Genomic DNA, 12361 nt, shown 5'->3' on the forward strand with positions numbered 1-12361 from the left:
TGTATGTATTCTTTTTATTTATTTTTTATTTATTTTATGTATTTTTTTACGGAGACAGAGCGAGAGTCAGAGAGGGATAGATAGGAACAGACAGACAGGAACAGAGAGATGAGAAGCCTCAATCATCAGTTTTTCGTTGGGGCACTTTAGTTGTTCATTGATTGCTTTCTCATATGTGCCTTGATCATGGGGCTACAGCAGACCGAGTAACCCCTTGCTCGAGCCAGCGACCTTGGGTCCAAGCTGGTGAGCTTTGCTCAAACCAGATAAGCCCACGCTCAAGCTGGTGACCTTGGGGTCTCGAACCTGGGTCCTCCACATCCCAGTCCGACGCTCTATCCACTGTGCCACCACCTAGTCAGGCACGTGTGTATTCTTAATACCCCTGTAATTGCTGCTGAAGCAGCGTCTTTAATATACTGAGGTCTCTTCTGAATTACCAAAAATTAAATTACTTTCAGTATAATTTTAAAAGGCCTTCTTATATAGTTTACCTCTTTAAAAATACAAGAGAAACTATTGAATGGTAATATATGTTTACTCTTCCTATTATTCCATTAACAAAATTGGCTTGTAGTTACTGCAAATTAGAAACTATATTTTCTAGACTTTGAAATTATACAAAAGAAAGTTAAAAAAAAAAACCTCTTAGAAATAATAAATATAGTGGAGAAGACCAGAATTTTAATTAAAACTTTCTGTCATGTAATTATATTATACTCAGGCACATCCCACTAACCTTTCAATCTTGTTCCTGTGTCTGAATCACATTGTCACAATTTATAGTGAGACTCCATAGATTTTTTTTTTTTTTTTTTTTGTATTTTTCTGAAGCTGGAAACGGGGAGAGACAGTCAGACAGACTCCCGCATGCACCCGACCGGGATCCACCCGGCACGCCCACCAGGGGCTACGCTCTGCCCACCAGGGGGCGATGCTCTGCCCCTCCGGGGCATCACTCTGCCGCGACCAGAGCCACTCTAGCGCCTGGGGCAGAGGCCAAGGAGCCATCCCTAGCGCCCGGGCCATCTTTGCTCCAATGGAGCCTTGGCTGTGGGAGGGGAAGAGAGAGACAGAGAGGAAGGAGGGTGGCGGGGTGGAGAAGCAAATGGGCGCTTCTCCTATGTGCCCTGGCCGGGAATCGAACCTGGGACTTCTGCACGCCAGGCCGATGCTCTACTGCTAAGCCAACCGGCCAGGGCCAAGACTCCATAGATTTTAACTTACTTATCCTTAAGCAACTCATAATCTAGATGGGGAAATAAAACAGGTAACAGAAACTTTAAATTTTGTTAATTTTTCTTTACAAACATTGCTTTTTTGTACATTTATAATAAAGAAAAACATGACATATAGCTCTTTCAGTATATCTTTTTTTAAAAATAATATTTTAATTTACGATTTTAGAGAGAGAGGAGGGGGGAGAGAGAGAGAGAGAGAAAGAAAGACAGCAATTTTTTTAAATTTCAGTCAATAATGCATTCATTGGTTGATTTTTGTATGTTCCCTGACTGCAGATTGAACCTGCAACCTTGGTATACTGGGACAGTGCTCTAAGCAACTGAGCTACCTGGCCAGGGCTCTTTCCATATTTCTTTTAAAATTTCGCTTTAGATTTAAAATCAGAAATTGATTTAGAAATGTTAGTGTGAAAGATAACATAAAAATCGACTTTTTCTATAATACAATTTAGTGTAATTGAAAAGTAACTCCAAAGAAAAGTATAATACATATGTTTTCTCTTTGTTGAGATACATTAAGAAGACAAAACATTAAGTTTAGAAAAATAATGAAAAAACATTTTATTTTTTAACTTTTCAGTGTTTTTTTCAGGTAAATCAGAAGACTGAAGCACGGCATATACTCACCTTAGTCCATAAACACTTCTGTACTAGACTTTGTAAGTTTGATATGCCTCAAATTCATATGTCATCTGACATAACTATTTATTTAAAATATGTCTCTCACTTTATTTTCTGGTAAGAATTGTTTCTTTCCTAGTCAGGATAGATATTATGTGGCTCCTTATATATAAAATTTTTAAAGGAATTTGTTGAAGTTTTGATTAAAAAGAATAATCATTTTTTCATCAGTTTTTTATTGGGTTTACTTGCAAGTTACCACACTGAGTGCAGTGGAGAACTCAGATATATAAGCTTCAGGTTTTTTTCTTAAAAGATTATAGACTGTTAGGGAAACTAAGACATAAATATAAATGGCAGTAATATAAAGATCTGTAAAAAAACCAAGAATGACACAGATAAAGTCTTATTCAGGTGAGAGAGAGAATTTCATCTGTTTTGCAGTGATACTCAATTTATGACATCAAATTTTAAAAATATGATCACTGAACATGAAGCCCGAATGAATTACTCCAATAGAAAGCAAAATTGTTGACTTAGGCAATTTTATTGTAAGATTTTATTCTTTGAGTAAGCTAACTAAGCAGATTTTAATTCACATGTTGAGCCATCTCAATTTATTTTACACTTCCACAGAATATTGTGGACAAAGTCACACTAACTGTAATGTTGGAAAGGCATTTTTGCATTTCTTTAACAGATAGATATTCCTCATGTGTCAGATTTTGAGGTGAAAAATTCAAAGTCAAGTAAAAAGTTATTACCCTTGATCAACTTACATCTATTAAAGGAGATACATTAATCAGTTGTTTTATTTTAGTGAATTTAAGTTTTCAGTTATGTGAAGTAATGGACTAATTCATATCTTAAGTGGATTTTTAATAGCTAGTATTAGAATTATAAAATATTAAATATGAAAGGGACCTTAGAGATCATCTAACTCAAATAAAAGGGTTTTTTTTTTTCTTTTAATAATTGAGGAGACTGGTGATGCATAGGCTCAGTAACTTGCAGGAGGAATATAGTTTTTTGTTATTGGTGTTAGCTTGTACTTGGAACTTGGAAACTTCTTACTCCTTATTTTTCACTATTCCTCACTGAATGCTTACACATAAATTCTGTTTGAAGCTTGGTATGTTTTATGATTTTGGGGATAAAGCATTATATAACAGAAATTTTTAGTTTTTGAATCTGGTATTACATTTTTCTTCAGTTAAAACATTAGGAAATTACTCATTTCGAATAGTTTACAGATTTTCTTTTTTATGCCTTTCTGTATCGTCCAACTTTGATGGAATAAAAAATATGTAGGTAAATGTTCTCCTTAAAGGTCATACTTATTTTAAGGTATCACCTCCCCATGTATCATGTTGCAGACATTTCCACATTTAAGACTCTGTAGATAGAATTTTTATGGCTGCCATAATGTCTTGCCATGTGTTGAACCAGAATTCAGTAATCCCACTGCTGCTAGCATAGATCTTTTTAATGTTTATAGTGCCCTGATGAACTTTTAAAATAAATATTATCAGATATTAGACCACATTTTTGAAAATAACTTAAATAAGGTATTGAAAATTTTAGTCTTAGAATTCAATAATGTCCTCTTTGCTTTCTCAAAGATTATGTTTTCTTAAATTATTTCATCTTAGTAAAATTATTTTTAAAAACTGTACCTTGATACACTATGAATTTGAGAAGTATATACAGATATTCACATTATTGTTTGTTCTTCTTTAGCTGGCTACATTGAGAGACCTCAGCTGATTCGAGCAAAAGTGCCAATTGTCAAGTTCAGGGATAAAGTCAGGTAAATTGATTTTTTTTTTCAATTGCTTTAGATAATTTTTAGATTGTTTTTGATGTATATAAGAAATTTGTGCTATAATATAATAGCTTACCTTCATTAGTTTTTCATTTGATTTGGTCTTTGAAATAATTTTTAAAAATTGTCTTAGCAGTTTTTTATGGTTAACTATGTGTAGTGATTCTGCTTGAAATTTTGAGTATTTGGGGCTATACAATTTAAGAAATATATACATATTTATAGTTCAGATTTTTAAATGATGACTTGCTTTTTTTAAATATAATGAATGCATTAAGAGCATGTCCTAAGTGATGAAATATCATGTATCAAAGGGGTTGTTATAAATCTGCTTATATATTCTCCCAGCCTGGGTTCTGAATTTCTTATGGGTATAGGAATTAGAATCTTTTAGATAATATCTGAATATGAAATGTAAATATTAGGTGTTGACTCTTTCCTTGGTTAAAAAAGGATTTGATACATTAGGTTTTTCTAGCCCAGTTTTATAAAAGTAATATGAAATATAAGTGTAAGTATATGCACAGTTGATCCTCATTATTCATGGATTCTCTATTTGTGAATTCATCTATTTAATGAAATCTATTTTGTAATCCCCTTTCCCCCTGAGTTAATTCTTTTATCATTTTCATGATCATTCCTAGAAATGTTCAGTTTGGAAATTTTTGAGTCACTCAATGTGCATGTTCTCAGCTAAACAATTGACAGCTAAATAATGTGACACTCTGCCTTATTTGAGCTCTCAGACTGTCCTTTTTATAGTCTAGTTCAGTGGTAGTCAACCTGGTCCTTACCCTTTTCCCTAAACCAGGGGTCCCCAAACTTTTTTACACGGGGCCAGTTCACTGTCCCTCAGACCGTTGGAGGGCCGAACTATAAAAAAAACTATGAACAAATCCCTATGCACACTGCATATATCTTATTTTAAAGTAAAAAAAAAAACAAAAACGGGAACAAATAACAATATTTAAAATAAAGAACAAGTAAATTTAAAAAAACAAACTGACCAATATTTCAATGGGAACTATGGGCCTGCTTTTGGCTAATGAGATGGTGGTGCCCCTTCTGGAAGTGCGGCGGGGGCCAGATAAATGGCCTCAGGGGGCCGCAGTTTAGGGACCCTTGCCCTAAACCAGGGGTCCCCAAACTTTTTACCCAGGGGGCCAGTTCACTGTCCCTCAGACTGTTGGAGGGCCGTACTATAAAAAAAACTATGAACAAATCCCTATGCACACTGCACATATCTTATTTTAAAGTAAAAAAACAAAACAGGAACAAATACAATATTTAAAATAAAGAACAAGTAAATTTAAATCAACAAACTGACCAGTATTTCAATGGGAACTATGCTCCTCTCACTGACCACCGATGAAAGAGGTGCCCCTTCCAGAAGTGCAGCGGGGGCGGGTTAAATGGTCTCAGGGGGCCGCATGCGGCCCGCGGGCCGTAGTTTGGGGACCCCTGCCCTAAACTGTAAATTGCATATCTTTACTTTCCGACTTTACTTTTAAACGAGCGTCTCTTCTGTTGTTTGTTTGTTTGTTATAGTTTTCCCCAGATATCAGTAGCTAAACTTGGCATGCTATTATAATTTGCCAATTTATTGGTGGGAATATAATGTATAGACAGAGCTTTTATTTTTTTTCACCTATACTTTGACTTTTTATTTCTTTGTTTTTAAAGCAAATGATGGTGTAATTCCAAATTAGTTGATAATCTATAACTCAGTGGCATACGTTGCCTAGAAATGTTTTCGGTTACATAATTTTGTTATCTGGAAAGGATTGCAAAACTTTGAAATTTCTTTTGTTAAGGAAAATTGGAGTCTTGCCAGTATATTACCAATATATTACCAGTATATTTCAACAGTAATCCTATTTTATATTTTTAATACATACTAAAATTAAAATGATATACTGAGTACGTATTCTTATTTTTTTAGTGCTTCACTTTATGGTCTTTGACCTTTTTGCTTGTGTTATTTTTGCACCATTGGATGGATGGATATTAATTTAGTTACTAGGGAGTTTAATTTGTACTTAAGTTAAAGTTTCTTCTATTTCTTTTTAATAGTTGTGTGGAATTTGACTTGAATGTAAACAATATTGTTGGAATAAGAAACACATTCCTTCTCAGAACTTATGCATACCGTAAGTTTTTGTTTCTTTCCAAATAATTATCAGCTTTTCTTTTTATCTATCATGTTTTTCCTTTTTAAAGATGTTTGTAGTAAACATGGACATCTCTTTAATTGCTTTTATGTGTATCCTATTTTACAATATGTAAAATGTTCACTAAAATTATATACTACTAGTTGTAAATTAATAGAGTTAATTTCAATAATTAGCAGTTTTTAAAAAGATAACTGAGGTATGCTTTGGAAGTAAGACACTTTTATGGTGAACAATGTTTAATACACAGGGAGTCGGTGCTCTTTTTATTAGCATGAAGTTGGGAAATTATGTAAACTTTCAAAGAAACTATAATGTCTTCTTACCATTTTTAAGTTCTAATTTTACTTTCAGTTGAAAATCGAGTTCGTCCATTAGTACTGGTGATTAAGAAGTGGGCAAGTCACCATGAAATAAATGATGCCAGTCGTGGTACTTTAAGCAGCTATAGTCTTGTATTGATGGTTTTGCACTATTTACAAAGTAAGTATTATGGGTTTTCCCCAATTTTTAAAATGGAAATGTCATTAAATTTTAATATAGTATCTTTTCTATTGGCCCTGTCTTCAAAAAGCATTGTTTTAAAAGTTTCCTTTTAAGGCCCATTAGACCAGATTTTTAATTTTGTTGCTCTGAACTAATGTTTTTAGAAATATTATTTCCTGGAAAGCATTAAAAAGAAGTTTCACTGTGTTTTTATTTTTTGACAAGTTTCTATATTCACTTTTGTATTCAAAGAATTTTCACCACCCTTGGTGGGAGAGTGAATACACAGTGTGGTATATGTGTGTTGTAGAATTGTGTACCTGAAACTTGGATAATATTGTTAACCTGTGTCATCCCAATAAATTTAATTAAAAATAAAAATTATAAAAATAATAATAATCTTTGCCAATATGGAAAAAAACTTTCACCACTGTATTGTGAAACCATTTTCTTGAGGCAGATGAATGTTTAGAAGGCCTATAAAATAGGCTCACACACCTAAAAATGGTCACATACCACTCATTGTGGTTTTTTTCTTGAGATGGGAATTAAATGATTTTCTTGTTGGTAAAAGAAGCTTTATGTCATGTGAGCTTGCATTGAGATAGGGTAAAAAAAACTTGGTGTTAATGTAATAGAAGACCTTTTAGCAGGATGTCTAGGATCTGTTATGTCCTAGGTTAATGATATTGCCACAGTTTGGAAAGCGATGTTGTAATATTTATGTTCATATCCTTTGAATCAATGGTTTCATTTCTAGGTATTATAAGGTAATAATCAGGGATGGTTATATGGATTTATTTATAAGGCTCTTTTTCATGGTGTTCATTGAAATAATAAAAGATCAGAGATAATCTAAATTTTTAGGAATGGGGGATGATTAAATTAATTATAGTTTATCCTAATGTGAAATTTTTACAGAGCTACTAAAAAATCATGTTTTTCAGATATTTAATGATAGAAGAAAATATTTGAGACACACTAAGTCATATACAACAAGATACCAGTTTTAATTAAAAATAGTAACTATAGTTGAGGTTTTCTTTACCTCTTGGCAAAGGTTATTATTTTTTACTATTTTTTGTTTTTAATTGAAGTGATTGGGGTAAACACTGGTTAACAAAATTAAACAGGTTTTAGGTGCACAATTCTACAACACATCTTTGGAACTCTACTGTGTGTTCATACCCCTACGGGTGGTGAAAGCTCTTTGAATACAAAAGTGAATATAGAAAACTCAAAAAATGAAAATATTTGTTAGAAGTGTGAATATACACATATATTTATAACAAATATCAAAATGATATGTGCCAAAAATTTCTCCGGTTATAACAGTAGGATTTGTTTCTTTTGTATGTGGCTGTAATTAATAGATGTTTTATGTATTAAACAAGAGTATGTTTTTATTTGAATGATAAAATCAGATATTTTGATGAGAGACTTAAAATAGTTAAATGGGTCAGAGTTTTATGAATCAGCCATCAAAAAGGTTAATCTTGCCTGACCAAGCAGTGGTGCAGTGGATAGAGCGTCAGACTGGGATACTGAGGACCCAGGTTCGAGACCTTGAGGTTGCCTACTTGAGTGCGGGCTCATCAGGCTTGAGCAAAAAGCTCACCAGCTTGGACTCAAGGTCACTGGCTCGAGCTGCTGAAGGCCCGCAGTCAAGGCACATATGAGAAAGCAATCAATGAACAACTAAAGCAGGGGTCCCCCAACTACAGCCCGCGGGCCACATGTGGCCCCCTGAGGCCATTTATCTGGCTCCTGCCACACTTCCGGAAGGGGCACCTCTTTCATTGGTGCTCCTGGAATACTGTATGTGGCAGTGTCGCAAAGCGTGGCGTCGCTCATGTACAGTACTACTTCCGTTTTGTTTTTATACTTTAAAATAAGATATGTGCAGTGTGCATAGGGATTTGTTCATAGTTTTTTTTATAGTCTGGCCCTCCAACAGTCTGAGGGACAGTGAACTGGCCTCCTGTGTAAAAAGTTTGGGGACCCCTGAACTAAAGTGTTGCAACGAAAAACTGATGATTGATGCTTCTCCTCTCTCTCCGTTCCTGTCTGTCTGTCCCTGTCTATCCCTCTCTCTGACTCTCTCTCTGTCCCTTTAAAAAAAAAAAAAAAAGGATAATCTTCCTTTTTGAAGTAAAAAAAATTTCAGCTAATTATAATACATATGTTTTTATTGCTGACCAATTTTATTTTATTTTATTTTTTATTTATTTATTTTTTTATTTATCCATTTTAGAGAGGAGAGGGAGAGACAGAGAGAGAGAGAAAGGAGAGACAGAGAGAGAGAGAAAGGGGGAGGAGCTGGAAGCATCAACTCCCATATGTGCCTTGACCAGGCAAGCCCAGGGTTTCGAACCGGTGACCTCAGCATTCCCAGGTCAACGCTTTATCCACTGCGCCACCACAGGTTTTTTTTTTTTTTTTTTTTTTTTTTTTTGCTGACCAATTTTAGATATACATTAGTGTGATGATCTGCTCCTCTAAAAGGATTTGAAACATAGTGTTGGCTGTTTTAGATACTACTTTAGATATTACTAATCATTTCTTGTCCAGTTTTGCGGTTCAATCTGAAACATGTATTTACTTTTGATGCTTTTTTAGTGAACTCTGTCCATTTCAAATTTATTAAAAATTGAACAGATTAGAAATATTTCTTTTAAAATATGAAGAATAATATGACATACCTCATGTACTACCACCTGCTGTCTACTTATAAGTTTTAGTAGTGTTAGTTGTGATTTAAAAATTAGATTTGACTGAAGCATTTAACATTCATGAACATCCCTATGTGCCCTATATCTCCATTCTTTTTTTTTTTTTTTTTTTTTTTTTCATTTTTCTGAAGCTGGAAACAGGGAGAGACAGTCAGACAGACTCCCGCATGCGCCCGACCGGGATCCACCCGGCACGCCCACCAGGGGCGACGCTCTGCCCACCAGGGGGCGATGCTCTGCCCATCCTGGGCGTCGCCATGTTGCGACCAGAGCCACTCTAGCGCCTGGGGCAGAGGCCACAGAGCCATCCCCAGCGCCCGGGCCATCTTTGCTCCAATGGAGCTTCGGCTGCGGGAGGGGAAGAGAGAGACAGAGAGGAAAGCGCCGTGGAGGGGTGGAGAAGCAAATGGGCGCTTCTCCTGTGTGCCCTGGCCGGGAATCGAACCCGGGTCCTCCGCACGCTAGGCCGATGCTCTACCGCTGAGCCACCGGCCAGGGCTATAGCTCCATTCTTGATGCATTACACTAAAAATTTTAATTTGAGATTTCCTTCTTTAGAAGAATGTACTTTAATCACGAATGTCCCAAGGTGGTTTTACTTTACCTTTTTTGTTTTAAGCGAGAGGGAGAGAGAAGGAGAGAGAGAGAGACAGGAAGGAGAGAGATGAGAAGCATCGGTCCACAGTTGTGTCACTTTTATTTGTTCATTGATTGCTTCTCATACGTGCCTTGACTGGGGGGCTCAGGCTGAGCCAGTGACCTTTGGGCTCAAACCAGTGACCATGGGATCATGTTGATGATCCCACGCTCAAGCAGGCAACCCCGCGCTCAGGCTGGTAATCTCAGAATTTTGAACCTGGGACTTCAGCATCTCAGGTCGACATGTTATCCACTGTGCCACCACTGGTCAAGCCAAGGTGGTTTTATAAAGCAAGTTGAAAATTCAAACATTAGTATTTTACTAGTGCAGTGTGCAATTATATGCTAACATTTGGTTTAGATTTGTTAAACGTATTTTATTCTTGACAGTGGTTTCATTTACTGAATTGGTTTGTCATTAATGGCACTATCATACACCATTTTTAGGTTCTAGGCTTTTTTTAAAGGACCTCAGTGACTCTGTACTTTGGCAAATTGAAGCCACTCCTCCATAGAAGAAATTAGAGAGATTGAAATAAGTAGTTGCTTTTTGTTGTTACATAAGAGTCTACAAGGTGTATTGAGCAGTTCCAGGTCTACCATAATGAACTAATGTTTATGATTTTGGCCCAGTTATTTTACCTCTCTGGCGTTAATATTCTCATCAGTAACAGGAATAGTTGGCTTAGATGACACTTAGGTTTCATTTAACTTCTTAAGTGCTTTAATATTTTTTCTGCCATGAACAGAGAAAGGAAACAGGTTCTATGTAGAAAGGTTGAAAACATTAAAACATTTCCTAGAATGAATTTCAAGAGTCAGTGATAGACTACGTAGCTTGAGAAGGCAAGCTGACTGATGAAAGCAGGAGGGGTAAAACCCATCAAGAACAGATTTTAATGACAGTGAATAATAAAGAAAGAGTGAATAATTAAGCAAAAGTATCAGTTGGTTTGAAATAATAATATGAATGGAATATTTATCATGTTACCAGGTACAGAACTGTCTTCTAGGCATTTTTAAATTGTTCTTGCTCTTTTATAATTAACAGTTGCTTAGTGTTGAAAACATCTGCTTTTTTTTTTTTAGTTGAACGTTTGATGAATTAGTATAGAATGTTTATAAGTACAATATAAGTGGGCAAAATTGGTTTACAGTTATGAGTAAGCAAAATAGTTTATTCTTGTATTAGATTTTATTAAACATAATTAATTACTGCTTTTCATACGAACAACTGTAGACCCACTTATGCCTACACCATATATAAATTTGTGGGGGCCTGGCCAGAAAACTCTCGTATGAACTGCAGGCAAAGTAAAATCTTACAGATTACCTATACTCAAGGTGTTATCAATTGCTTACAAACTGCAATAATAAGCTTTTGTTTTGTCTTATTTTGCTTTTGAGAAAGAAATTTTAAAGATCAAAGTACAAAATTTTGAAATCAAAATAAATGTTATAGCCAGATTCTTCCAGAATGTATGTTGCTTTAGAGTTAAATAAGCATTTTAAAAACTTAACTGCTTTGAGGTTGCTATCAATATAGTATTATTTAGTAACTGCTATAGTATACTAATTACTTCTGAAATGACTGGTGGTTTTAAATCTTTAAATTTGTCAGGCAGGGATTTATTAAATGATATTCCTGTCCTGAAAAGCTTCCAAATTGCTTAGTTCTGAATGCTCTTTGTTAAAAGATCTTAAACCAGTGATTACTATTTGTTTTACTCTCCTAGCATTCTAATTATAATTCTAGAATGAGATAAACTTGAAACAATTTTCTGTAATCTTTTCTTCATCTTCCTTTAAATTATAATTTTAATTTATTAGGAGTATTCAGTAGGAAAGGAATTCAGGTTTTTGATCAATTAAACTAATTTCTAATGAGATTTTCCAATTTAACTTTTACATTATAACAAAAATTCTTAGAAAGCAGCTGTTAAAATGTTAAACAATTACAGAGATTTTTAGAACTAAAGTGACTTGGGTTTGAGTTTGTAGGGACTTTAGAATTTTGAGCATTTGAATGCCTATGGGGAAAAATGTATCCTTATTTTCTAAGAGTGCTTCTGTAGGCGATGAGTGAGTTTTTTCCTCTAATATTCTTAGTCATACACTGTGAACATTCCAGGCTATCATGGAATTTTACTTTATTCCAATTTTCAACTTAGAAATGCAGCATGATGCAGGAGTTAAATTTAAATACTATGTGGTAGAATCATAGTTGGAGACCATGTAAGTTGGTCATAATAATTAATTATATGTATGTAATGCATTCCAGAAATCATTTAAAAATGTTCTTGCTAAATAGCCAGTAAATAGTGAATTAAAGATTATTACCAAGTATAATATTTCATTACATACTATGTATCTGTAATTCTTAAATTATCATAGTTTATCATATGGTACTATATTGGTCTTTAATCTTAAAAAAATCTTGAAAATGCATTATTTGTGTCTTAATTTCAGACATTATATATTAGTTATTTATTATATTATTGAATACTGGGTACTTTGCCTCCCATGTAATCTCCTATATAATGATGTGAAATGACTATTAATGCATTTAGTGAGGTTGAATTTGGGTAAAGCTATTGAAAGATGGAGAATTACAATTAAAAATATAGTAACATATGAAGAAAATGA

The 12361-nt window shown here is 34.4% G+C and overlaps 1 protein-coding gene across 5 annotated transcripts in view; it reads left to right on the top strand.

Annotated features, from left to right (window-relative positions):
- TENT2 (terminal nucleotidyltransferase 2) overlaps positions 1-12361 on the top strand; it is a 71354-nt gene that overhangs the window by 27267 nt on the left and 31726 nt on the right. For 3 of the 5 annotated variants that reach the window (XM_066273645.1, XM_066273643.1, XM_066273644.1), the window contains exons 7-10: positions 1822-1900; positions 3603-3672; positions 5761-5837; positions 6213-6341. In XM_066273645.1, coding sequence (XP_066129742.1) covers positions 1822-1900; positions 3603-3672; positions 5761-5837; positions 6213-6341 — 355 coding nt within the window. The remainder of the gene's footprint in view (positions 1-1821; positions 1901-3602; positions 3673-5760; positions 5838-6212; positions 6342-12361) is intronic. The other 2 variants (XM_066273647.1, XM_066273646.1) reach the window with 1 other exon arrangement.

Source organism: Saccopteryx bilineata, chromosome 4 (genome assembly GCF_036850765.1).
Source record: "Saccopteryx bilineata isolate mSacBil1 chromosome 4, mSacBil1_pri_phased_curated, whole genome shotgun sequence".
NCBI lineage: Eukaryota > Metazoa > Chordata > Mammalia > Chiroptera > Emballonuridae > Saccopteryx > Saccopteryx bilineata.